The 27769-nt window shown below is 45.2% G+C and overlaps 1 protein-coding gene across 1 annotated transcript; it reads left to right on the forward strand.

Moving 5' to 3' along the window:
* The first annotated feature begins 864 nt into the window (after nucleotides 1–864).
* ACTR5 (actin related protein 5) lies at nucleotides 865–27047 on the forward strand. The gene is made up of 9 exons (XM_012455022.3): nucleotides 865–1258; nucleotides 2368–2597; nucleotides 4802–4971; nucleotides 7871–8088; nucleotides 8747–8929; nucleotides 19803–19919; nucleotides 20643–20782; nucleotides 21937–22069; nucleotides 26412–27047. Exons 1-9 carry the CDS (start codon nucleotides 884–886, stop codon nucleotides 26667–26669), a joined length of 1824 nt encoding a protein of 607 aa, XP_012310445.1. The 5' UTR covers nucleotides 865–883; the 3' UTR covers nucleotides 26670–27047.
* Nucleotides 27048–27769: the final 722 nt, after the last annotated feature.

Raw genomic sequence — 27769 nt, forward strand, 5'->3', positions numbered from 1 at the left:
AAGTGCTGAGATTATAGGCATGAGCCACCACACCTGGCCATCTCCGTTGGAGTTGTCTCAAATATATCTATATATTTACCTTGGTGCTGTGTGTGTGTGTGATGGAAGTCTTGCTCTTATTGCCCAGGCTGGAGTGCAATGGCACAATCTTGGCTCACTGCAACTTCCACCTCCTGGGTTCAAGTGATTCTCCTGCCTCAGCCTCCTGAGTAGCTGGGATTATAGATGCCTGTCACCACACCCCAGTACTAATTTTTGTATTTTTAGTAGAGATGGGGTTTCACCATGTTGGCCAGGCTGGTCTTGAACTGCTGACTTCAGGTGATCTGCCCACCTTGGCCTCCTACAGTGCTGGGATTACAGGCGTGAGCCACTGCGCCCGGCCCATGAGATTTCTTAACGTAAAGGAAGCGTCAAATGGTAAAGGGTCCCTTCTAGCTGGGTTGCAAAGCTGAGGGCGAGGAAGCCACCCTACCGCGGGGCCGCGGGCGGTCGAAAGCGCGAGCCCGGCGAAGGGGCGTGCGCAGGCAGAGAGGCGGGGCTCCGCCAAGCGCGGCGCTGTGGCTGGTGGTGATACGCATTGGGGCGGGGCTTCCAAACGGCGTCCCGGCTAGAGCGAAGGGGCGTGGTCACTCATAGGCTATTGGGGGCGAGGTTAAGCAACCATAGAATTTCGCAGCCAGAATGGGTGGGTCTCAGCGATCCTTAAAGCAGCCTGGACAGCCAGAGGCCAGTCAGGTGGAAAGGTTGGCCGGGCTTCGGGAAGGGAGGCGGGATCGAGGCACTTGAGGGCCTGAGCCGCGCGGCGTGACGTCGGGGGCGCGGTTTTGTGGCGTTTGGGCTGACGCTACGCCGAGGGGCGGCGCTGGGCGCGCGCTCCAAAATGGCGGCGAACGTGTTCCCGTTCCGCGACGCCCGGGCGGCACCCGACCCGGTGCTGGAGGCCGGCCCGGTGGCACACGGGCCACTGCCGGTACCGCTGGTGCTGGATAACGGGTCGTTCCAAGTCCGCGCTGGCTGGGCGTGTCCTGGGCAGGACCCAGGTCCCGAGCCGCGCCTGCAGTTCCGCGCGGTGTGCGCCCGCGGTCGTGGAGGGGCACGGGGCGGGGCGGGCCCGCAGGTGGGCAACGCCCTGGGCAGCCTGGAGCCACTGCGCTGGATGCTGCGCTCGCCCTTCGACCGCAACGTGCCAGTCAACCTGGAGCTTCAGGAGCTGCTGCTGGACTACAGTTTCCAGCACCTGGGTGTCTCCTCACAGGTGAAGGGCGGAGTGGGCTGGGTTGGGCTTGAGGTAACAGTCACTTCAGTAGTTCCGATTGTCTTTTAGTGGATCGGATACTAGGCGCTGGAGGTATAGCAGCGAATAAAAGGCTGCTCCTTGTATCTTGGAGCATACATTTGGGCATATATGCTCGTTTAAGAAGCTCGTTTATTAACAAATATGTATTGAGCACTTACTTTGTGTCAGGCACTTTTTAGGCATTTGGAGTACATCTGTGAACACACAAAACTTCCTGTGCTTATGGAGCGATTAATATTATGGAAAGATATTCTAGTATGAAAACGCAGACAGTAAACAGAATTAAGTAGTAGATTCTATGCTAAGATAGGACAGGAGGGGGTTACATTTTTTTCGATAAAATGGTCTGAGTAGGACTCATGGCGAAGGTGATGTTTGAGCAAGGACTTAAAGGACGTGATTCAGGTAGCAAGCCATGTGAATATCTGAAGGAAAAGCAGTCCAGGCAGAGGTAACAGCCAGTGAATAGGTCCTGAGGCAGGAGTGTGCCCTAATCCTAATTGCAAGGCTGCCTGTGTGAGGGAGAGAGTACTACCTAGAAGAGGATGTCAGAGAGGAAGTGGAGAGGCAAGTCACACACCCTATAGGCTTTTACTCTGAGTGAAATGGGGAGCCATGGCAGGGCATTGAGCTGAGAAAAGACCTGAATTATGTTTCAGAAGGCTCACTATGACTGCTGTATGCAGAATGAACTGTCATGGGTCATGGGGTGGAAACAGGGACAAGTTAGGAGGCTATTGCGATAACCCAGGTGAGGGATGATGGTGACTTAAACGAGGCAGGTAGCAGGGAATGTGGTTAGAAGCAGTTGGATTCGAGAGATACTTGGAAGATGGAGCCAACGTGATTTGCTGACAGTTTGGATGGGACCTTGACTTAATAATTTAAATTGACTCTACTTTTGTATTTTCCAGTAAAAATGAGATGAGAGTTTTACAGTTGCCTCTGATCAGGTTTTTGATTAAGAGAACAAAAGCAAATTCAGCCCTGCAATAAGGATTTTGAGTTCTTTTATGCTTCAAAAAGAGTATTCTGTTACCCCTTATCTATTTGTCCTTTCAAAGTAGGGCTGCGTTGATCATCCCATAGTTTTGACAGAAGCTGTGTGCAACCCACTGTATTCACGGCAAATGATGTCCGAGCTTCTTTTTGAGTGCTACAGGATTCCCAAGGTTGCCTATGGAATAGACAGTCTGTTCAGTTTCTACTACAATAAGCCAAGGAACTCGATGTGCAGTGGGCTCATCATTTCATCTGGATACCAGTGTACGCATATTTTACCCATCTTAGAGGGGAGGTGAGTTGCATTTGTGGCATTTGAGTGCTATTTTGAGAAGCATTCAGGAAACATTTATTTAGTGTGTGCTTTAATGGCAGAGTAGAAAGAGCAAGTCCTAGCCTATGAACTGAGCCGTTGGGCTTAGCTTTCAACTACCTCACTGTGTGACTATGGGTAAGTCCCTTTGCCCCTATTTCTGTCCTTTGTGACCTTCTGGAGGGAGTTGGGGTGGATAATCTCTTAGTTCCACATCCATAATTCTATAATTTTATAATTGTGACTTATGGGGAGATAGCTAACATGGTATCTGCAGGTGGTAGGCATTCAATAGAAGTGTTTTGAATAACTTTTTTTTTTCTGAGACATTCTCACTCTGTTGCCCAGGCTGGAGTACAGTGTCTCGTTCTCAGCTCACTGCAGCCCCTGCCTCTGGATTCAAGTGATTCTACTGCCTCAGCCTCCTGAATAGCTGGGACTACAGGCATGTAGTCCAGCTAATTTTTGTATTTTTAGTACAGACGAGGTTTCACTGTGTTGATCAGGGTGGTCTCAATTGTCTGATCTTGTGATCCACCCACTTCAGCCTCCCAAAGTATGGGGATTACAGGTGTGAACCACTGCCCCTGGCCTTGAATAACTTTAAATGAAAAACATCTTTGTGTTCTGGAGTCACTTCTTTTTTTTTTTTTTTTTTGAGACAGAGTCTTGCTCTGTCACCCAGGCTGGAGTGCAGTGGCATGATCTCGGCTCACTGCAACCTCTGCTTCCTGGATTGAATCAATTCTCCTGCCTCAGCCTCCCGAGTAGCTGGGACTACAGGCACTCACCACCATGCCTGGCTAATTTTTTTTTGTATTTTTAGTAGAGATGGGGTTTCACCATGTTGGTCAGGCTGGTCTCAAACTCCTGACCTCAAGTGATCTGCCCTCCTTGGCCTCTGCAAGTGCTGGGATTACAGGGGTGAGCCACTGCACCCAGCCAATTTAAAGGTCTTTAATCACTGTTGTTTAGAACTTTGAGGTACAGTGCCTGGCACATAATGGGCCCTTATTAAATATTTTCAAGTTGAATACAAGGCAAGGGTAGTTTATGTTATATTTAAAAGTTTGTTCCCACTTTATCGTAGAGCTTTCACTGTCTGCTAAGAGCCTAGGCCAGCACTGTGCTTTCCTGAGAAGGTTTCTCACATGTCATAGAGACCTAGCCTTTGGAGCTGAATGCCTGGGTTTGCAGCTCTGCTGCTACTTAACTTCCTCACTTCATTTCCTGACGTGTAAAATTGGGAAAAACTGATTTCTCAGGGTTACCCTGAGAATGAAATGAGATAAGGTAGGTAATAGCACTTTGTAAACTGTAAAGCAGACTGAACATATAAAGACAAATCCCATTGAATGTCTTATGAAGTTTCTGTGAAAATCTGTGAAGGAAACAGTAATTCTTAGGCATTACCAAACACTCCTGATGTATGGAGTTCTCTATTTTATGTAAACATAATATGCAGAAATAAAAAGTAACATGTTATTTTTATGTTACACTGAGAGAAAATTATTTTACCTGAAGGCTGGGAAATTTTCAGTGAATCATATCCTGTTGTATGCCGGCATCTGCTGGTGAGGTATGATACAGCAGCCATATTTTAGTTCCCTCCAGCCGGTGCCTAGTGCTCTGCCACTCTTAATTTCTCACATTAGAAAAGTAAAATTACGCTGGTTTTTTTACAATATACCAGGATGCGTTTGGTTACTTAATGTGTTTGCATCAGTAGATATGGAGTGTTTAGGAGAGGGCTTCTGAAACTCTGGCCCATGCCAGTCACCTAGGGAGCTTGTTAAAATGCAGATTCCTAGGCCCATGCCAGAGCAGTTGTGTCCTGTGAATTGGCATGTTCAACATTTCCCCCCAGCTGATTCTGGGATACTTGGTCCCAGGACTACAGTTTGAGAAATATGTGATGAGACTCATTAAGATCCGACTTTGGAGTGCATCTTCTTCCTATTAGATGGCCACGTGACTATGGTGAACTGGGAATTCCTGCCTAGATAAGAGGTTGCACCAAGGGAACGTTAACGTCCCTTCTTTCCAACTGTCAGGTTTTGTGTTTCTCCTGCTGGTCTCTTTCTTCTCTTTCTGCCTTAAATTATCTTGTTTCTCTCAAAATGCTCCGTACTCTGTCCTTCACATTGCCAGAAATTTCAGTGCTGTTTTCTACTGCTTGGTTATAGATTAGATGCTAAAAACTGCAAGCGCATCAATCTTGGAGGAAGCCAAACAGCTGGTTACCTCCAGCGTCTCCTCCAGCTGAAGTATCCTGGGCACCTGGCAGCCATCACCCTCAGCCGCATGGAGGAGATTCTGCATGAGCACAGCTACATCGCTGAGGATTATGTAGAAGGTAACGAAGAGGATGTCTACCTGCAGCTTTTGGGTTGTCTACTTTGGGGTATTCCTTAAATTACTGCCAGCATGATTCTTTGCCTGTCCACTTTTTAAGCACCCCTTCCCTTTTTGTATTTCTTTTCTTAAACTACTCAGTAAACTGAATAGCTTAGTTATATAGGTTCCCTTCACAAATGGTAGCTTTTATAACTTGCCTGTAATATACATCTTGGGATTGTACAACTTTCAACTTTTTCCAGATAGTAAACATTTAAGTTTTAAGAGTGAGCAGAACATATCAGACTAAAAATATATATATATATATTTTTTGAGACGGAGTTTCACTCCTGTTACCCAGGGAGTGCAATGGCGCGATCTCGGCTCACCGCAACCTCCGCCTCCTGGGTTCAGGCAATTCTCCTGCGTCAGCCTCCTGAGTAGCTGGGATTACAGGCACACGCCACCATGTCCAGCTAATTTTTTGTATTTTTAGTAGAGATGGGGTTTCACCTTGTTGACCAGGATGGTCTTGATCTCTTGACCTCGTGATCCACCCGCCTCGGCCTCCCAAAGTGCTGGGATTACAGGCGTGAGCCACTGCGCCCGGCTTAAAAATATTTTAAATTAGAAAACAATTGAAATTGTTTTATTATACAATTAGCATAACAGCTGTGCCCCAGAAACACCTCTTTCTGTTTTCAAGCTTGTCTTGAACTTTTGGTTGTGTTTTACTTCAAATTAAAGTATGAGTTTTAGTTACTATTGTCTTGTCACATGAATGTGATGAAAATATCTTCCTCATGAATTTTAATAGTTCCTATAAAACCAAAGGACTGTGGACAATGTCACTGTGAATACAACTCTGTTCCAAGAATGGATTTGCTTGTTGTCATTGAAGGTGCTGACTCTAGCTGACCAATAATGAACTCCTGAAGGGCAAAAGCTGCATCTTTTTTTTTTTTTTTTAATTGTGGTGAAAACCACATAACAGCTGGGTGCAGTGGCTCATGCCTGTAGTCCCAGCAGTTTGGGAGGCTGAGGTGGGTGGATCATGAGGTCAGGAGATCGAGACCATCCTGGCCAACATTGTGAAACCCCATCTGTATTAATAATACAAAAATTTGCTGGATGTGGTGGCATGTGCCTGTAATCCCAGCTACTTGGTAGGCTGAGGCAGGAGAATCGCTTGAACCAGGGAGTTGGAGGTTGCAGAGAGCGGAGATTGCGCCACTGTACTCCAGCCTGGCGACGGAGTGAGACTCCATCTCAAAAAAAAAAAAGAAAGAAAGCCACGTAAAATAATTTGCCATTTTAACCATTTTTAAGTATACATTTCATATGTTAAGAGCTGTGTCTTAATTAACTTTAAAAAGCATTTATTAGGCACCTGTTATTCCTGGGATAAAAAGAAGTTGAGGAGACAGATACAGAAATAAATAATTGATAAGAACACTTAGTCCCGAGAATTAGAGGCCAGAAGACACAGCTGAAGCACACAGCTCTCCGTGCTCTCACTTCCTTGTTCTCCAGGTGCTATGGTATTGACTCTTTTGTCAGTCAACTTTTTCTTGTAAAATTCTATGAATTTTAACAAATATACATCTATGTAACCAACACCACAATCAGGATACAGAACGGTTCCATTATCCCCCCAAATTTCCTCATGCTGTCTCTTTATAATCATATTCTGTCTCCATCCCAAGCCCAGGCAGTCTTCCCCTCACTTCTTTTATAGTTTTATCTTTTCAAAATGTCACGTAAATGGAATCAAACAGTATGTACCTTTTGAAAGTTTTCCATTTTACTCAACATCATGCCTTTGAGATTCATCCAAGTTGTTGAGTGTGTCAGTAGTTTGTTCCTGTTTACTGGGGAGATTGTGTTCATTGAATGGATGTGCTGCAGCTTGTTTATCCATTCGCCATTAAGGATCATTTGGGTTGTTCCCAGTTTTTGGTGGTTGTACGTAGAGCTACTGTAAGTGTTCATGTATAAGCATTTGGGTGAACTTGTTTTCATTTCTCCAGAGTAAATAGATTGCTGGGTCACGTGCTTGCATGGCATATCTTTCTGTCCTTTTACTTTTAACCTACCTATATCATTATATCAAAGTGAGTTTCTTAGTAGTTGTATCATTTAAAAAAAAATCTATTCAGTCAACCTCTTGTTTAATTGTTAAGTTAAACCCATTTATAATGCACTTAATTATTTGTATGCTTGGGTTTAGGTTCACAATTTTATTATTCATTTTTGTTCCTTCTGTTTATTGTTCCTCTGTTTCTCTCTGCTGCCTCCTTTTAGGTTATTTGAGGTTTTTTTTTCTTTTTTTAAGTATTTTATCTGTTGTGTTTTTTACTGTACCTTTTTACTGTAGTTTTTAGTGGTTGCTCTAGAGCTTACAATAAACACAACTTTTCATAGTCTACTTAGAATCTGTATTTACCACTTGAAGGGGAACGTGGCAATGGGGTTAGCACTGTACAGGCTCCTTTATTTTGCCCTGTTTATCTTAGAGTTGTCTTATTTATTTCATCTATATACATTGGAAACACATCAGACAGTGTCGTGATTTTTACTTTCAGTTGCCAAATGGGTTTTAAAGAACTCGTAAGGAGATTAGTCTGTTATGTTTAACCAGATTTTGATCATTTCTGTTGCTCTTCCTTCATTCCTGATGTTCCAGGCTTCCTTCTGGTGTTGTTTCTATCTGAAGAACTTTACTTAGCAGTTCTTTTAGAATGGGCCTGCTGGCGTTATGTCCAAGTTAGACAGCTGCTTTTAGTTGATTGAGTGGATTCAGGGATTGGGTGGAGTGTATTTTCTCCATTTGGCCTATATCTGGAGTGCTGGTATTGACTTTAATTGTTGTGTTAATAGTGTTTCCATTTCCTAACTTTCAAATTGTTTCTTTGAAGAATTACACAAATGGCGGTGTCCTGATTATTATGAGAATAATGTCCACAAGATGCAGCTCCCATTTTCCAGCAAGCTCCTGGGCAGCACTCTGACCTCTGAGGAGAAACAAGAAAGGCGGCAGCAGCAATTGCGGCGGCTGCAGGAGCTCAATGCCCGGAGGCGAGAGGAGAAGCTGCAGCTGGATCAGGAGCGGCTGGACCGACTGCTGTACGTGCAGGTAATAGCAGACACCCAGCTGTGTCAACGAGATGGTCTCAGTAGACTCTCGTGTATTTTTCCTTGGCCTTAAGATGCTTTGACTGTTTGTCACCTTTGGGGTCAGGAAGGAGTCCAGGGAAATCATCAGCATAGAATACAGTTTAGAAGCAGCTGTTTCTGAAAGAGCTGTGGACTCCAGCGTTATTTATTTTCACCTTATAAACTCCATTTTTTTTAAAACTTTTTAATTTTAGTGTAGCATACATGATGCAAAATGCACAAATCTTTATGTTTCATCTTGATGGATTTTCAAAGTGAAACTCACCCATGTGTCTGCTGTCAGGTCGAGAAACAGCATTATCAGCATCCCAGAAGCCTCCTTTTATGTCTCCTCTTAGTAACTTTCCTATTTTCTTCCACATGCCCCCCCCCCCCCTAAAAAAAGGTAACAACCTTTTAGACATCCATCACCACCTAATCAGTTTTACTTAATCAGATGTTGCTGGAACTGTGATGCAGTGCTAGCCTAGAGAAGGCTGTGGGAAACTGGAGGGAGCTGGAGGTGTGACCCTGTGCAGGGTAGGCCAGGGGAGCTCTGGAAGCCCTCTCCAGCTGTAGTTTTCTCTGTTTGGCTTTGAAGCTACTTTCCTTCCTGTTTGTGACTGCTCCGTTTTCAGGAACTTCTAGAGGATGGCCAGATGGATCAGTTTCACAAAGCTCTGATAGAGCTGAATATGGACTCCCCAGAAGAACTGCAGTCCTACATACAGAAGCTCAGTGCCGCAGTGGAACAGGCTAAGCAGAAAATCCTCCAAGCAGAAGTCAACCTCGAGGTGGATGTGGTAGACAGCAAGCCAGAGGTAACTGAGGGCCTTGGAAGGAGCAGCCCTCCTTGAGGGAAGGAGTGTCCTGAAGAAGGCTGACATCAAAGGGGTTGTGCCCAGAGTCAGGAGGAGAAGAGAGCAGAGGGGACATGGTGGTGGCAGAGATGGCACTGACCTTGTACCCACTGAAGTTTTACCAGAAGGGATTTCACCCTGTAGATCCCCGACCCCTGAGAGCAGAAAGTGCATTTAACATAGAAAGAACATTCACCCACCAAACCTGTGGTGCTGTCTTGAACCTAAACCAGCTCCACTGATAGTCAGTGGCAGTGATACACATCCTTTAATTTTCTTCTCGTGTTTTATTAAATATATTATGGTTGATTGTTCACTTACCTCCTTTCCATCTTGATTTTCCCTAAGTACAGGGATCATGTTTTCATACATGATTTATGAATTTTTTACAGCAGCTGGTAGTTATACTCAGTAATACATTTATAGATTGCCTTAAGATCAGCCTTTTATTAGTTCCTAAGACCCTTTGAATAAGCTCTTTGATTTTCTCCTTGTCTCTCTTCTGTTTCCTCACCAGTGCACTGTTAAGAAGTGTTTTTGAAGCCGGTCATGTCGGTTCATGCTTGTAATCCCAGCACTTTGGGAGGCCGAGGTGGGTGGATCACCTGAGGTCAGGAGTTTGAGACCAGCCTGGCCAACATGGCGAAACCTTGTCTCTACTAAAAATACAAAATTAGCCAGGTGTGGTGGCACATGCCTATAATCCCAGCTACTTGGGAGGCTAAGGCAGGAGAATTGCTTGAAGCCGGGAGGTAGAGGTTGCAGTGACCTGAGATCACGCCACTGCACACTGGTCTGGGTAACAAGAGTGAAACTCTGTCTCAAAAAATAATAATAATAAGTGTTTTTGTTTGTTTGAGACGGGGTCTCACTTTGTTGCCCAGTTGACATGCAGTTACATGATCATAGCTCAGTGTAACTCAAATTCCTGGGCTTAAGTGGATCCTCCCATCTCAGCCTCCTACGTAGCTAGGACTACAGGTGAGCACCACCATGCCCAAGTCATTTTTAAAATTTTTTGTAGAGGTGGGGTCTTAACATGTTATCCAGGCTGGTCTCAATCTCCTGGCCTCAAGTGAACCTTTCACCTCAGCCTCCCAAAGCACTGGGATTACAGGTTTGAACCACCATACTGGCTGTTAATAAGTGTCAATCTGGCCAAAAGAGCTGAGACCCTAGCAAAGAGCTTAGAGCGCTAAGCTAGCGCCTGTATGGTAGAGGGGCAGCCTGAGGGTCACTCCTCAGTCCAGAAGTCACCAGTTGAGTCTCCTTCCTTTCGAACTGGAACAAAAAGTTAGTAAGTGTACATACTGTTTCTAGATCAGTCATGCCTAGGATTCCAAAACAAGGTAACTTATTCATTGCCTTGAGACATGTTTTAGGCAGGATAAACCAGATTATCCTCTTGTTTTTTTGTTTTTGTTTTTAAATCAACTTTGATTCAGCTGTTGATTACCTATCCTTTTAGAAAAAAACGATACTTTGGAAAAACCCAAGTCAGTGCCATTTGATGCTGGGTGTAGCATGGTGCTCATCAGTGATATCAGAGCTGCCTTTGGCTCAGAAGGAAGCTTGCTTTTGCAATGATGGGCTACCAGCTGGAGGCTCGCTCATAGTTTCTGCTCTCACCATTGCATTCTCTACGTCTCATTGACAGGCTATAGATTATGTGAGTACAGTACATGAGTGTATGCTCTATAGAGTAGATCCTGAGATAGGCTTATGAGATACACCTTGCTGGATCACTAAGATCTTGTGTAGAAGGGGCCTTTACCATCTTCTTCCAACATGGCATCCTCAGTTGAATCAGTGTGCCTTTTCCATTTTGCTACTCTTGGTTTTCAGGTCTTTATTTCAGATTTGAGCTTTTGTTTACTGAAATTCAGAACCATGCTGTTTGTTATTTATTCATCCATATTTAGTTTTTATCATGCATGACATGTTAGCAGGACATACTCTTCTTTATACCAAAGCAGTACCACTAAGCCACATGCAGGCGAGGGATTTCAGATTTCAGAAGAGAAAAAAAAATAAAAAGCGGCTGTGAAGATATGATTCTTCAGCAGTGGGAAACTAGTTTTTCCTTTTCTTTGTTCATTTGTCTGCATTTGTTACATGCTGTGATTCACCACCCATTCCTCCATTCTTGCAGCAGATACTTAGTAGGCACCTACTTCATTTTAGGCTCTGGCACACACATTTAAATCTCCTTGAGTTGGGGGATTTTGAAATGTTGGACTTCAAAAGATTTTTCTATATGCACAAATTTGATGATCAGTCGGGCTAGGCACGGCGGCTCACACCTGTAATCCCAGCATTTTGGGAGACTGAGGTGGGCAGATCATCTGAGGTCAGGAATTCTAGACCAGCCTGGCCAATATGGTGAAACCCTGTCTCTACTAAAAATACAAAAATGAGCCAGGTGTGATGACAGGCGCCTATAGTCCCAGCTACTCAGGAGGCTGAGGCAGGAGAATTGCTTGAACCGGGGAGGTGGATGTTGTAGTGAGCTGGGATTGCACCATTGTACTCCAGCCTGGGTGACAGAGTGAGACTCCGTCTCCGAAAAAAAAAAAAATGATGATCAGTCACCAAAGCGTTAATGGTTAGTCAGCATTTTAGGGTCATTCTTAATGATTAAAGTCAATTACGGTCACATTTATGGGATAGATTTGACCATGACCCTGGCTAGCCAGTTCTACCTTTCAAAAAGTATTTTCTAACAATGTAATTCATTTAGAATGAATTGAATGGATATATGTGAACCAAAATTCATATTGAAATTCCACTTAAGCAATAATGGCTGAATTGAATTAATACAGCTGGAATTTTACTTATAGTGGTACCAAAAATCTATTTTTTCTTATAGGCCAATCTATTCTGGCCCTTGTTATTCTGCAGTTATTCCTGTGAGTATGTTGTGAAGGAGCAGGTTTTGTTAGCATTCAAATGAAGCATTTAAACCAGAAGATGCTTGCTTTTCATAGCTACAAGCACAGCATAAGAGGGTAGGAGGGGGAGAACACAGTGTTTGAGCATCGTCATTTGTTGGAAAACACAATGGGTCAAATATAGAAAGTTCTCTGGCTTTATTAGCCAAGATCAGGGTTGGCCTCTGCTGCTTCTTATTCCGCTCAAGGCTGTTTTAGGGAACCATGCTACATCTTCTGTGATAGGCCTTGGCAAACTGTCATTCCATGCACTTCCAAAAGAACAGTCATAATAGTACTTCTGAACACCACATAAGACTTGGAGACCCTGGCAAACTCTAGCGGAGGAGAAGCCAGCTGTGGCAGAGAAAGCTATTCTCTGTTGGATGCCTGTTCTCTGTGTTGAAATTAACAGCTTCGTTCCTCTCTGTGAATCATATGAATTGGGATAAGTAAATATCCTTTTAATAATTTTTGTGAAGCTAAGAAGTTACCTTAAGATGGTATGCTTTGGAATGAAGCTAGGTGAAGGTGAATATTGATTTTTTTTTTTTTTTGGCAGCTGAAGACACCTCTTGGAACCCAAAACTTTACAATCATCTCTATTCCAGGGAAATTTGAGGGTATATCCCAGGGGCCCACACTCAGTGCCAGGCATAGTATACCAGGGATGCAGAGGTGATTAAGATACAATTCCTGCCTTCCTGGGTACCTCAAAAACAAAAAACGAGGGCTATAGCACCATGCTTAGCTGGTGTGGTGGTAAATGTGTGTGAGAATACACATTTGGTATTTTGGAGAAAGGATAATGTTTCAGATGGCCCTTTAAAGATTATTTGGGCGGGGCAAAAGATTATTTGGGCTGGGCACAGTGGCTCACATCTGTAATCCCAACACTGAGAGGCTAAGGAGGGAGAATCACTTAAACCCAGGAGTTTGAGACCAACCCCTGAGCCACATAGACTCCCATCTCTAAAAAAATTTTTTTTTAATTAACTGGGCATGCATCTGTAGTTCCAGCTGCTTGAGAGGAGTTCGAGGCTGCAGTGAGCCATGGTTGTGCCACTGCATTCCAGCCTGGGCAACAGAATGAGACCCTGTCTTAAAAAAAAAAAAGGAAGATTATTTGATTTCAGTAGGTAGCAAAGGAGGAGGGAAGGACATTTTAGGTGGAAAGAACCACACATGCCGGTATATGGAGTGTGAACAAGAAAGGCTGTGGTGGGCGATGAAGTGGAGGTGACTATTAAGATCTTTACTCATCAGGCTTATGAGCCTGCATATCATCCTTCAGACACCCAGAGCCTTCCAGGGATGTTGAGCAAGGGTAACAAGACGATGAGGTTTTGTTTTGGGAAACTAATTGGCAGCAGTTAGCATGATGGGTTGAAGGGGGAGCGGGGAGGCTGCAGGTGGGAAAACAAAACAAAAAGTGTTGTTTTTACAGAAGAGAGCCAGTGTGGACCTGAAATGTGTCAGCAGCCGTGGGGATGGAGGGTGGAGAAGGAGACACTTGAGATGTAGGATCCCAAGATCTTGCTGCTATTTACAAGCCAAGGTGACAAGAGTAGCAGTGACTGTTGATGATAGAGCATGTGGCATGTGCCGACCCCTTGCTGAGCACTTACACAGGTGTCCTTCTGGTTAGGGTTAGGGTAGGTATACAAGTCAGCATGTATCTGCTATTGTTATCCCCCTTTTACAGACAAGGAAGGATTTGGAGTGAGGTCACGTAACTAGAAGTAGTGCTGGTCAGATTCAAACACAAGCCGTTCAATTCCAGATTCCACTCTTGCAACTCTTAGGCTGTATTGAAAGGCAGTAGGTAGATGGTAGTGCCTTTGACCAAGTTTGGGAAGATAAAATTAGCTCAGTTTTGCACACCATTTTTTTTTTTAAGAGATTGGATCTTGGCCGGGCGCGGTGGCTCAAGCCTGTAATCCCAGCACTTTGGGAGGCCGAGGCGGGTGGATCACGAGGTCAAGAGATCGAGACCATCCTGGTCAACATGGTGAAACCCCGTCTCTACTAAAACAAAAAATTAGCTGGGCACAGTGGCGCGTGCCTGTAATCCCAGCTACTCAGGAGGCTGAGGCAGGAGAATTGCCTGAACCCAGGAAGCGGAGATTGCGGTGAGCCGAGATCGCGCCATTGCGCTCCAGCCTGGGTATCAAGAGCGAAACTCCGTCTCAAAAAAAAAAAAAAAAAAAAAAAAAAAAAGAGAGATTGGATCTTGCCGGGCACAGTGGTGCATGCCTGTAGTCCCAGCTACTCAGGAGGCTGAGGTGGGAGGATCGCTTGAGCCCAGGAGTTCTGGGCTGTAGTGCGCTATGCCAGCTGGGTGTCTGCACTAAGTTCGGCATCAGTGTGGTGACCTCCCAGGAGTGGGGGACCACCAGATTGCCTAAGGAGGGGTGAACCAGCCCAGGTCGGAAACGGAGCAGGTCAAAACTCCTGTGCTGATCAGTAGTGGGATCGCGCCTGTGAATAACAACTGCGCTCCAGCCTGGGCAAAATAGCGAGACCCCGTCTCAAAAAAAAAAAAAAAGGAGAGAGATTGGATCTTACTCTTGCCCAGGATAGAGTCCATGGTGCGATGATGGCTCACCATAACTTCAAACTCCTGGGCTCAATTTATCCTCCCACCTCAACCTCCCTAGTAGCTAGGACTACAGGTATGCACCACCATGCCCAGCTAATTTTTTTTTTTTTTTTTTTGAGACAGAGTTTTGCTCTTGTTGCCCAGGCTGGATTGCAATGGCTTGATCTCGGCTCACTGCAACCTCTGCCTCCTGGGTTCAAGCGATTCTCCTGCCTCAGCCTCCCAAGTGGCTGGGATTGTAGGTGCCCACCACCATGCCCTACTAATTTCTTAAATAGTTTTAGTAGAGACAGGGTTTCACTGTGTTGGCCAGCTGGTCTCAATCTCTTGGCCTCAAGTGATCTGCCTGCCTCAGCCTCCCAAAGTGCTGGGATTACAAGCATGAGCCACTGTACCCAGCTTAATTTTTTGCTTTTTAATTTGTTATAGAGACAGGGCTCCTTGTGTTGCCCAGGCTGTTCTTGAACTGGCTTCAAGCAAGCCTCCCACTTTTGCCTTTCAGAGTGCAGGGATTACAGGCACGAGTCACTGTGCCTGGCCCTGAGCCCCTTATCTTTAAAATCTCTGTGGGACATCAGTTGGAGTTTTTCAGGACTCTAGGGGACATCAGGTGGAGCTATGCGAGGACAGAGTCAATGGGGAGGGAGAAAAGAAAAATGCCTGGAGAATGCCACCACTTGAGAGTTAGGTGACAGAAGAAAAGCCAGGACAGAGATTGAGAAAAAGCAGTTGAGATAAAGGAGGCCAAAAGAATTGATGGGAGAGCTAAGAGCTTGAATGGTCAGCTTAACCTAGGATGACAGATTATTTTTTGAAACAAGGAAGGCTTGAAAGGATAAGAAAAGACCAGGTGTGGTGGCTCACTCCTGTAATCCCAGCACTTTGGGAGGCCAAGGTGAGCAACTCACGAGGTCAGGAGTTCGAGACCAGCCTGACCAACATGGTGAAACCCCATCTCTACTAAAAATACAAAAATTAGTTGGGTGTGGTGGCGCGCTTCTGTAATCCTAGATATTCAGGAGACTGAGGCAGGAGAATCGCTTGAACTTGGGAGGCAGAGGTTGCAGTGAGCTGAGGTCATGCCACTGCATTCTAGCCTGGGCGACCGAGCGAGACTCTGTCTCAAAAAAAAAGAAAGGATAAGAAAATAGGACATGAGGGTGATCTGGCTGTGATGATTGGCAGGGTTGATTCAACTGATCTGTCTGGCTAGGCAGGTGTCCCCTTCTGTCCTCACCACTTCATGTGCATCCCTCCCAAAACTGCACACTTGATCAAAGAGAATGACCATCGCCAATAGAGGAGGACCACTCTTTGGTCAAGGGCATGCGAGTAGCTGCGCTCCCCTGCTAGAACCTTGAAACATGCTCTCAAGGACAAGAAAATAGATAAGGAAGTAGAATGAAGAATTAAGAGGGAAGTTCAGTTTTTGAAGCAACTGAGGTGATCTTTTAAGATTTCCAGGGTTGGTATTAGAAAGGGGATTGTGGAAAGGGACTGTGGGAAAGGGCAGGCACAAAGAAGCTGAAAAGTAACCACAGAATTGCCTAAATAGCACCTGGGGCTTTCTGCACTCCTGCCCCCCTGGAGCGTATTTAACTTTTCTATTGCTACAAAAACCACTCCAAACTTAGCAGCATAAAACAACCACCATTTTATTGTGCTCACAGGTTTCATAGGAGAGGAATTTAGAGAGGATACAGCAGGGATCTCTGCTTCAAGGTGCCTGGAGCCACTGCTGGGAAGACTTAAAACAGTGAGGGACTGGAATCAGGTGGAGGTTTTTTCACTTACCTGTCTGGTATCTGGGCTGGGAGGACTCAAGGGCTGGGTTTATGGGGGACTCTTGACTCAAGCACCCACACATGGCCTCTTCGTATGCCTTGGACTCCTCCCAGCATGGCCACTGGCTTCCAAGAGGGAGCTTCCCAAGAGAGCAGCCAGAGAGTGAATGTTTCAAGAGATGATAAGAAAGCTGCATGACCTTTTAGGACCTTACCTCAGAAGTCACATGACATCATTTGCACATACTTTGTTTGTTGTAGTCCTCACAATTCCCCACAGAGACTCAAGGGGAGGAAAGAAAGACCCACCTCTTTACAGGGAGTGTCAAGGTCACATTACAGAAAAGTGTGTGGGATAGAAGTTACTGTTGTGACCTTCTTTTAAAAATATCTGCTCCAGAGCCCAAGTGGAAAGAGTATGGGGAGGCATCCTTTAGACTGCAGGCTTGTTGGTTGGGTATAACAGAAGCAGATAGAGGTCAAGGAGGGATGGTGGCAAAAGTGATTGGATTCCAGGCCAAGTAGAGAAGGGCATGTGAATCCACAGGAAAGGTCATCACTTGGATTGCGGAAGGCCAGAGTGGAGGTTAGGATGAAGACGAAGAATAGGGTAAAAATGTGGGGTGTAGAGAGGAAGGACCCCAGTGGAGCCCAGTGCTTGTTTTCACCTGTTACTTGGGGAATCACAGGTTACAGGTTTTGTCTGTAGTTATTTTAAATACACAGATGACATCTTTGTCTTCAACCTAGTAATACAACGGAATTATTTAAGGGTCCAAATTGAGTGTGTATTTAAAAGGGAAGAGGAAAGAGTTAGTTGTTCTTTTCTCACCCACCGCTGCCCTAACTGTGTGTCCCACTTACACATAGATGGAGAAGCGGCTCAGAGTATACTTTTCCCAATTCTGCCACTGTGACCTTTTTTTTTTTTTTGAGATGGAGTCTCTGTCACCAGAGTGGAGTGCAGTGGCAGGATTGTGGCTCACTGCAACCTCCGCCTCCCAGGTTCAAATGATTCTCCTGCCTCAGCCTCCCAAATAGTTGGGATTACAGGTGCCTGCTGCCATGCCCAGCTAATTTTTTGTATTTTTAGTAGAGACGGGGTTTCACCATGTTAGCCAGGATGATCTCGATCTCCTGACCTTGTGATCTGCCTGCCTCGGCCTCCCAAAGTGCTGGGATTATTGGCATGAGCCACTATGCCTGGTTCACTGTGATCCTTAATATACCTTTGGTTGCCATTCTGAGCTGGATCAATGTGACTCCAGAGCCTGACCACTTTCTGTTAATGCAATCTTGCCTCCTTGTCTCAGATGACAAAACACCAAATGAAAAAGAACTTTGATGATCAATTTCCAGTCCTCTCCTGGAACCCCTTCGGGGTCATTCCTGAAGAGCTGGGTTTGGTGCCAAGCCAGAATAGACACAGACACTCCTGTGGTAGGGCTCCTTTCTTGTCAGGGGAGCTGAGAGTCTTCCGGATCACAAACTGCAGACGCAAGGGAATGTTCCTTTACTCCTTCTCTGCTGTCCTTGCTTGGACAGAGGAGCCTGCCATTGCCTTCAGCTGGTCTTGCTGCTGCATGTAAAATCTTTCATTCATCTCTTATATTACCTATTCTGACCTTAGGCTAGATCTTTTCCATATTCCTAATGCCCCAGTTGTCTTAGCCTCATGATTTCTAAAACTGCAGCTTAAGGCAGAACAGAGACTTTGGAACTGAGCAGTTCTGCCTCCTCCCACGTGGCCACTGCCTGCTAGTATGATGTGACCTTGGGCAAGTTACTTCACCTCTCTGAACCACAGCTTCCTCACCCATCAAATACAGTAATAAATATCTGCAGTGAGGATTGTGCAGATAGCAGGTGTCCCTCCCCTCTGTGTCTCATTTAGTATTGGCAGGGACGGCTTTTGCTTCCTTCCCTGAGAGCAAGGTTCTTTAGATTCTTGTCACACAACCCATCTTCTTTCCTCCTCAAATTACCTCTGCAAACCAGCCCCCTCTCCTGTACACAAGCCTCTCATGAAGAGACATTCGCTTTCCTTTCCAGGCTTTATCCTCAGGCCTGGAAAATCCCCCTCAAATATTGTAGAATCATCTATACTGAAAAGAATTTCAAGTACATTGTCACCCATCTTGCATGCCATATTTGCCTCATGACTTTTGGTGTGTGGATGTGTGTGGGGTGTTGAGGGGTATTGCCTTATTTGAATGCCAGTTTACATTTGCAGTATATATGAGTAGGTTCTAGAGAAGTATATTTAAGTCCTCTGAATTATGTTGGTAATTTACATACTTCATAAATTCCGAGAGTAAGGAGAGACTCAGAATGCATACTCAGTGGTGCAGTCTCCTCTCAGGCATACTTGGCTATTGGTTGCACTCCGCTTGAACCCTCCCAAGACACTACCTCATAAGACAGTCCATTCTGCAGCAGCTGTCATTGTTACAGCATTCCTCTTTGGGGTGCAACTAAATATTTCTACCTGGAACTTCTCACCACTGAGTCCAGTGACAGATGGCTAAAGACGTCTTTCAGAACCAGCACCATCCCTAACTTATTTTGTACAGGTTAAAATTAAAAGTGCCCTGATTCCTCTTTCGGGAATGGTGCCAGCATGTCTAGACCCCACCCAAGTTCATTGTGGTCATAGAGCAGAACTTGTTCTGCAGGACTCCACAGATAGGAAGCACTCTGCTGCCTTGGAGCCTCTAGTCCCATTCCCAGCCCAACAGGACCTACTAAGGAACAGATTGTTGAGCTCATTAGTGTTGCCACATATATTTATTTATATTTCTGAGCCAATGTCTTGCTCTTTCACCCAGGCTGGAGTGCAGCGGCATGATCATGGCTCACGGTAGCCTCAACCTCCCAGGCTCAAGTGATCTCCCACTTCAGCTTCCCACGTAGCTGGGACCACAGGTGCACACCACCACACCCAGCTAATGTTTGTATTTTCTGTGGAGATGGGATTTCACCATGTTGCCCACACTGGTCTTGAACTCCTGGGCTCAAGCAGCCTGTTTGCCTCTGCCTCCCAAAGTGCTGGGATTAGAGGCATGAGCCACTGCTCCTGGCCGGCAGATGTATTTATAAATTATTAAGAGGCTCCTTTAACTTTGCTTGTAGTCTAGCTGCCTTGTAGGATAGCAGCTGTCACACCCTTCTCTCAGAGTCGCGTGTGTGGTGGTGTGACTCATGCAAGCAGCAAGTCTTCCACGGGGCCAGCCATGAGCTGGCACCATCAGAAGGCTTTAGAGAAGGCGGGGGTTGGTGAGGCTTGTATAAAGTAGGAAAGGTAGGAGATCAAAGCAAAGCCCATTCCTGGCTTTTTAGTCTTCATGTTCATGTGTGCTTTTTTAAAAATAGCTTAGAAAAATTTTCATAGTTTTTATATAAGGTTTTAGAACATTGGGCAAGATCCCAGTTCTTTTTCATGGCACCAAAATGATAGAACTGAGGCCTGCTGGAGGTACAGGTTCTGTTTCATTTTGCTGCTTCTCTTCTTCTCTTAGACCCCTGACCTGGAGCAGCTGGAACCGTCTTTGGAAGATGTGGAAAGCATGAATGATTTTGATCCCTTGTTTTCAGAGGAAACACCTGGAGTGGAGAAGCCGGTCACCACTGTCCAGGTTTGACTCTCACAACCCAGAACATGCTTATTCTTTGAAGGTGTTGACATAAATGACTGGGCTAGTCTGTTTCTTTAGGACTTTTAAAAAGAGAAAAACCTGTTTTAATTTTTTTAGAAAATTGGGTACCAATACTTAAAACATCTGAAGTCAGGGATTTTTTTTTCTCCCAGTGATTGATTGATTGGTTCCAGCGCCAAGATCTGTGAATCTGTGAGAAACAATCCACCCAGCAGAAACATTTGGGAAAGTAATTGGGAACTTGAGATCTGAAGACTGGCTTGTGTGGTTTCATTTATGTTTAAGCCAATGCCAGTACACGTAATCCTCTTTGGAGTGTATGTTTCTGTCACTACAATGACAACCAGATAAACTGTCCTGAGTCTGAGGCCCACCTGGGAGAGAGCTTACATGCAGGGATGGGAGACTAAGCAAGGTGCTGAGCAGGAGACTTGTCCTGTAGGCTGGGCCTTTTACTGCTCTCCGCGAAGTCTCTCCCTGCAACTCAGGGACCATTTCATGATGGAAACATGTACATGTTTATAATACACAGGTTGAAAGAAGGTAGGAAATTGAATTAGCAAGCGGAGAGAGTTGGGAGAGGCTATCCTGGCATTAACAAAGGACAGAAACTTGGGATAAGAAATGCAGTTTGAGGAAACTAGCAACTGGAATGTTTGTCATTTGGCCTAAAAATATCTTTTAAACCTTGGGTTTTTAAAGCCCGTGTTTAACTTGGCAGCATATCACCAGCTGTTTGTTGGGACAGAAAGAATTCGAGCTCCAGAAATTATTTTCCAGCCATCTCTCATAGGAGAAGAGCAGGCTGGGATTGCAGAGACTCTGCAGTACATTCTGGACAGGTGAGACAGTGAATCTGCTTTTCCTTATGTTTCCTGAACCATTTCCTCGGATTTTTGCATTGAATGGTAGATTTGATGGTCAGGCACTTGAAAATGCATCTCACTCTTCTTTTCATTGATTTGCTATGCTCAGATAGATTTCCCTTAACATCTTATCACCAGGCTGGCACCTCACTGGGGCTCTGTAGTTGTTTTCTGAACCTGTAAATGCTGGGTAGACTTGAGGAGCTTTAAGAGTGTCTTTTAAGTTTGAACAACCTGGTAACATGCACCCTGGTTTCTATGTAAACCTTCACATTATTAAAGACTAGTGATTTTTGAATGCCAAGTGTCTACTTTGTTCTAATTCTAAAAGTATAAAAGAAAAAAACTAGCGATTTTAAATCACCCTAAAAATATTGCAGAGCTAATAAAAGTTTTTTTCCCTCCTTGCAGGCATTTTACTTATTTAAGAGTTTACATTTCCATAAGAATGCAGGCATTTTACCCATTTGTGTGGGCATTTTTCTGCAGTGTGAGTTTGATAATTCAAGTTGAGCAAGTAGGGAATAGAATTTTGTAGTGCTCTGGCTGTCTTGGCTAAAACAGCAGGGAAACTTGTACCTAGCAAGGAAAAAAAGCCGCTGCAGGTACTTTGTTTGAGTGGCTTTGAGCTTTGTCTTAACAGTGGTTGGGAAAGTGATCAAATATGTGTTAGATAAAGCTGTTATTAAAAAAGATAAAAAGAAAGCACAGATAGATAGATGGGCCCTCAAAAGGGAGGCATGGCTTTTGTGAATAATGGAAATGTTTTGTGTCCTGATTGTAGTGATAGTTAGTGGAATGTATAAATTTGTTAGCCTTTATCAAAATGTTTGTAAATTTATCCTCAATAAAGTTTATTTTTAAAAAAATTTATTATAAAGGTATAAAAATTCTAATCGTGTTAAGAAAGTAAGTTGACCATTCAAATTATGGTTTTGACTGGCTGTTTGGAAACATTGGGCTGGCATTCTGTAGAGACGCAAATGAAAAATGAAAGTTTTGTTTCTTTTTTTTTTTTTTTTTAGCTTTTTGTGTAGATTCTGTTTTGTACTGAGAGCTTACATTTCTGCATCCGCATTTCGTTCTGATTCGAGTTAAGGGACTATATCAGGAGTCGTTTTCTTTCCTAGGTACCCAAAAGACATTCAGGAAATGCTGGTTCAGAACGTTTTCCTCACTGGCGGGAACACGATGTATCCTGGGATGAAAGCCAGAATGGAGAAGGAGCTGTTGGAGATGAGACCCTTCCAGTCTTCTTTTCAGGTACTGATTGTTTGGGTAGCCAGGTATTTTGAAAACAGCATTACCAGTTTTCTGTTTGTAAAAGTAATAAAGCGTAAATTATTTTGTAACTCCATCATGCAGAAATATCCACTGTTAACATTTTTGTGACTTCTAGTCTTAAGTCTATGTTTAATTTTTCAAGCAAAATGGGAATCATGTTTTATATACTATTTGTGGTTTCTTTAAATTGGAAGGTGAAGACATGCATATAATTCTAAGAGTACCAAAGAGAATGTACATCAAGAATAAGCCTTTCTCCCTACACAGTCCCCTGGCTCTAGAGGCACAGCTTGTGCATCTTGCATTTTCTACACATGTGAGTGTGTACTGCTTTGTAAGCTGAACTGAACCTGTCATGTACATTTTCCCATGTCATTATTCTTCTAAAAGACTATCTTTATTACTGGTGTGAATGCCCCACAATTTATCTACCAACTCCCTGATTACCAAGAAACATGGTCTGATGAGCTCCCATCATGTACCAGGCACTATGGGGATGTCCTGAACATAGCACCTGGCTGCAAGGACCTTGCTATCTGAGCGGCAGGAGCCAGGCAAATTGGAGCGTAAGGGACGTACAGGCATGGGCACCTGGCAGTCTCCATTGGCTTTCAGAGAAGAAGGCTCCATGGATCTGGATCTTCTCAGGATGAATAAGCATTTGCCATGTAGAAGGTGTGGGGCATGGGGTACATTGGAGAGAGCATCCCAGACAGAAGGACTAGCATGAGCAAGGGCACAGGTCCAGAAGCTTGTTGAGGGAGTGAGAAGTAGCTGAGTGTTGCTGGAGTGGCCGATAAAGAGAAGTGGAGGTGGGTGAGGTCGAGAGGTCAGCAAAGCCCACACTGTGCAGAGTGCACAGAACCTGTGCATCCTACTAAGGAGCTTGGCCATGGTCTCGTCTGCTGCATGATGTAGTGTACATTCAGGGGGGCATCTCTGGGATTTGGTCGTGACTCCATCACCACCGTTACTGAATTGTGCTAAACTTTGGCTTTCTCAGTGATAGGAAGTGGGTAATCAGTATCTGTTGCTGGGATTCGGTGTACTGGTGTACGTCAAGCGCCTAACAACGGGCCTGCACATAATAAACTCTCAGACCCTAGCTGTTGTGCTGAGGGTTCCTAAGACCGTTCCAGGCAGGATGATTCTCTGGGAGGATTCACAGGACTCAGTATGTAATCACATTTATAGCTGTGACTTACTATGGGAAATCAGCAGAGAGACAAGGTGCCCGGGGGAAATCTGGGAGCAACCAGTTGTAAGCATCCGAGGCCTCTCCCTGTGGAGTCACACAGGACATAATTTCTCCAGCAGCGCGTTGTAATAGCACATTAGGTGTTGCCAACCAGGGAAGCTTGTAGGAGACGAAGTGCCTAGGATTTGTATTTGGGGGGCTGGATCACATAGGTACCCCCTGCTTGGAGTAGACCCAAATTCCAAGCTCACAGAAGGGAATCATGTGTTTGGCATAAACCATATTATTTGTATGAATGGGCGTACTGACCCACTCTTATCAGGTGATGGTGGGAACCCTTCCAAAATTCAAGTTCCCAGATGCCTGCCAAGGCCCACACTTGTAAGTGTGCCTTTCTAAGGTCACAGTAGGCTGGTCCTGTTAACTCTTCTGCACAGCTCGTGTCTTTAGGCCACAGTGATGAACCATAAAGGATTCTAAGCAGGGAAGTCATGTGATCTGATTTACGTTTTAGTAAGATATATTTGACACTGATGTGCAAGATAGAGTATTAGGAGAAATATTGGAAGCAGACCAGGAGGCAGCTTCCCAGCCTCTAGGAGGAAGTCCTCACTGTACTCGCCAGGGTTTCCAGGGTCCCTTGTGTTCTGACCTTGAAGAACTGTCCAGGGTTCTCTCATCATTTCCCCCTCCACCCTGTACTTCAGCCACAGCTAACTACTATTAGTTTTCCAGAGCTGCCATGTTTTCCTGCCTCAGGGCCTTTGCACATGCTGGCTCCTTTTGCATAGAGTACTCTTTCTAGCTTATCCAACCCTCTCAGTGGCTGGTTTCCTGGAAATCACTTCCTCCAGAAAGCCTTCCCTGTCCTTCCTTCTGTTCACAAGATCCACCTCTGTTAGGGAAGAGACAGCCACTGTCTTGTGAAATGTGTTCTAAGCCCTTGGCTCAGTGTCACTTGGTAGCTATGCAGGAACTATGACAGCAGTGGCAGAGGGAGAGGAAGAGAGGGAGTTGATGTGAAAGAGGCTAAGGCAGTGAAATTGTCAGAGCTTAGTAGTAAGTTGGATCTGATGAGGGAAGTGGGACCTAAGACAACTCCCAAGTTCTAGGTGGAGCAACTAGTTTGCTGAATAAGAGAGTAACTGGATGAGGAATAGTGAGAGGAAGGACAGGCTTAAGGGAGAGGATTGTACATTCTGTTTCCGGGTGGGTTGAGTTTCCAGTGGACACACAGGGAGAGATGGCCACAGTTAGCTAGGTGAGTGCTTGGTGGGGAAGGCAAGAGGGTAGATTCACACCCTCCCACCCACCACAAGCATAAATGTGCTCCGGGCACTCTTTGGGAGGGTAGGTGATGTTAAGGATGAACCCCTAAAGAACACTAGCATTTAAGAGCCTTAGGACACCCATGAGTCTAAGAAGGAGGTGGAGGAAGAGGAGGGGGAGCAGGAGACAGCTGCAGCGCTGAAGCCAAGAGGTGAGAGCAGGGTGTGTGAACATGGGGCTGGGTCATGCTGGCAGCGGCAACTTATGAAGAAATAGTGGAGAAAAAATTGTAGAGGATTTTCAAGATCTATTTCTTGGTAATTTCCAAATTACTCTGTGAGTGTTCGTTGTAGGAATGCTGCTACCAGCCAGAGCTTTTCCCAGCCTTGTCTTTTGCTGTTCTGGTCTCACCTGGACCAGCCACAGCTCCCCTCTCCCCTCCTGTTTCTGCCCTCTTTCACATTGCTCATGTAATGAGTGTGTCACAATCAGTGTGTCACACCATCACTAAGCCCTGATGTTCCAATTTTAGATTATGTATTCAGCAATGGCTCAAACATACCAACCACCTAAGGCCCTCCATGATCATTAGAAGGAAGAGAAATTTACAACTTTCTTTTAAGTTTCTGTTTTTTCTTAAACAGCAGAACATTCTTAAACATCATAAAAATATCAGACAATTCAAACCAAAATGAAAACCAAGAAAACTGTAGTTTCATCCTCTGCAAGCAATGTTCTTTGTATGCTGTCTGGTTGCTTTCATCTCGTGTATGGTTTTAACCAAAAATAGATTGTTGATAGCTTATTTTGTAACCTGTATTTTTTTCACTTTCAAATTATTGAGTTTTTCTATATCAATAGGTACATTTCTAGAGCATCCTTTTCATGGCTGTATAGTCTATTAACCATCTATCTTGCTGCATTTTTTGTTAGTAATGACAGCTACCCTTTATTGAATACCCCACTAGGCAGCATCTACCATATGCCTTATACTTATGCTGTAAGTCCCTCTAAGCCAGGGGGTGGGGCCTCTGGTTATCCTAGTGACGAGGTCCTCATTCACAGGCCCTTTGCCTGCATGGCGAGCCCAGCAGCTAGACTCCTGAGCCTGCACTTTCCCATCTCGGTTTGTGCATGCTGATTCCACCGTTACTGCCTATGCCCTTCACTCCCGAAAGTTCTGAAATCACCATTCCAACCTGGAACTCATGGGATTGTTTTGGAGTGGGGAGGTGAGAGGGAGGTAGGATGTGAGGCAGGTAACTCCAGAACACAGGAGGCCCAATGGGAGCTGCAGAGTGTTACCATAATGATCAGGTCAGCCTAGCCAAGGGCCCTCTCAGAGCTGCTGATCCCCAGCCCAACTCCAATGAGAAGCAGGGGAAACTAAGCGCTGGCAGCCTCACCGAGAATGACCAGGTCACCCCTCTCTGCTGTCATTTCTCCTGAGGCTGTTTTGCTACCCGGGCTAGAGCTGCCTTGCAGCAGCCTGTTTCCCTCTGCTCAGAGTGGGGAGCAGGGCTAGGAAGGCCTTTTCCCCAGGTCATGGGTCTCCACTTCACCTCTCCCTGACAGCTTGTGGTTGACAGCATCGTGCAGCAGGAGGCTGGGCCACGGTCCCTCTTCGAGTGGCAGGTCTTTTGTTTGTAAACCGTCTGTTCTGGAGAGTCTGACATTCCAGCTCAGCTTTGTTTACAGGGTGTGGGACTAGCCCTGAACTGTCTTGGAGTGCACTGGGCCCACCTATGTGTATATTTCTGGGAATAAAATGCTGGGGGCTATAGCTGAGCCAGGCGAACGTTCACAGCTGGAGCCCTGGTGGAGGCATCCTGGTGAATCATTTTTGTGTTTCAGGTTCAACTTGCATCAAACCCTGTACTGGATGCCTGGTATGGGGCTCGTGACTGGGCCTTGGACCACCTAGATGACAATGAAGTTTGGATCACCAGGAAAGAATATGAAGAAAAGGGAGGAGAGTACCTCAAGGAGCACTGTGCTTCCAACATCTATGTCCCCATCCGCCTGCCAAAGCAGGCCTCCCGCTCCTCAGATGCCCAGGCGTCCAGCAAGGGTTCTGCTGCTGGTGGAGGTGGTGCTGGCGAGCAGGCGTAGCCCAGGCCCTCCAGGGACACTGCCCTGCACACCATGCCTTGGGCCACGTTGGCAGCATGACAGGACTGTGATTGTGCTAGGTGTGTCCGCCCAAGTCTGCTGGTCACATTTGGCAGCAAAATGGATTTCTCCTGGGGAGAACAAAGTTAAAGGACACTGAGAACTGCCCTTCAGAAGCAGGTTCACTTGGGGGCTTCTGCGGCGAAGAGACTAACTGGCCTTCTGATGTCTTTGTTCAACTGTGGCCAGCCGTGGCATCAGTTTCCTGTAGCAGTAAATGAAGACAGAATGGAGGACACAGATGTACAGAATACACAAGACTGATTTCTTACCACATTTTAGAGTCTTTTTTGTTTTAAAAAAATCCTTTAAAATTTATCTTGTCTGTGTAGATACTTTATTCTTCTGGATATATTCAGAAATTGCATGAATGCCCAGCAAGGGGAGGTCTTTCATGTATATAAAAAAAGGTAATGTTTATTGCTGGGCACAGTGGCACATGCCTGTTAAGTCCCAGCTACGTGGGATGCCAAGGCAGGAGGATCGCTTGAGCTCAGGAATTCGTGGCTGTAGTATGCTGTGATCGCACCTGTGAATAGCTACTGCACTCCAGCCTGGGCAGCATAGCAAGACCTTGTCTCTACAAAAATTCTTTTTTCATATGCAATAAAAGCAGTCACCTCAGAAGCTGGAAATATTTCCTTCCTCCTATTTTTTTTCTTTCAGATAAGGAGAAAAGGCCCAGAAAGTTACCAACACGTGAGGTCACTCTGCAAGCCATGGACTTGTTGGTGCCCTCTTCTGAATGGGCAGGAATAGAGCCAGTGGCCCAACTTTGTTCTTTCTCTGCTGGAAACTTTACCACCATAAGGCCTACAGATGCTTTATTTCTGTCCCTCTGAGTTTGTTGGCTCCTTAACCTTTTCAGACTCTTCAGAACAAAGATTGGAGGACATTTATCCTGTAGTCTTTGCAGTTTTGCTATAACCTCATGTGTCCTGTACCTTCCCACTTCTGTCTTAAGTGGACAGATAACCCCTCCCTTTCCCTTTTACAGAAAATTTTAGCTCAAAGTCACCCAAGTATTGATCCCAGAAGGC

This window comes from Aotus nancymaae, unplaced genomic scaffold (genome assembly GCF_030222135.1).
Source record: "Aotus nancymaae isolate 86718 unplaced genomic scaffold, 86718_ANA_hifiasm-v0.15.2.pri h1tg000029l, whole genome shotgun sequence".
NCBI lineage: Eukaryota > Metazoa > Chordata > Mammalia > Primates > Aotidae > Aotus > Aotus nancymaae.

Excerpts from the sequence above, each read along its gene's own strand:
- ACTR5 (XM_012455022.3), top strand. The coding sequence starts at position 884 with ATGGCGGCGAACGTGTTCCCGTTCCGCGACGCCCGGGCGGCACCCGAC. Across the intron at positions 8,930-19,802 it reads TGGTAGACAGCAAGCCAGAG|ACCCCTGACCTGGAGCAGCT; the intron begins GTAACTGAGGGC and ends TTCTTCTCTTAG. Across the intron at positions 20,783-21,936 it reads CTGCAGTACATTCTGGACAG|GTACCCAAAAGACATTCAGG; the intron begins GTGAGACAGTGA and ends TTTCTTTCCTAG.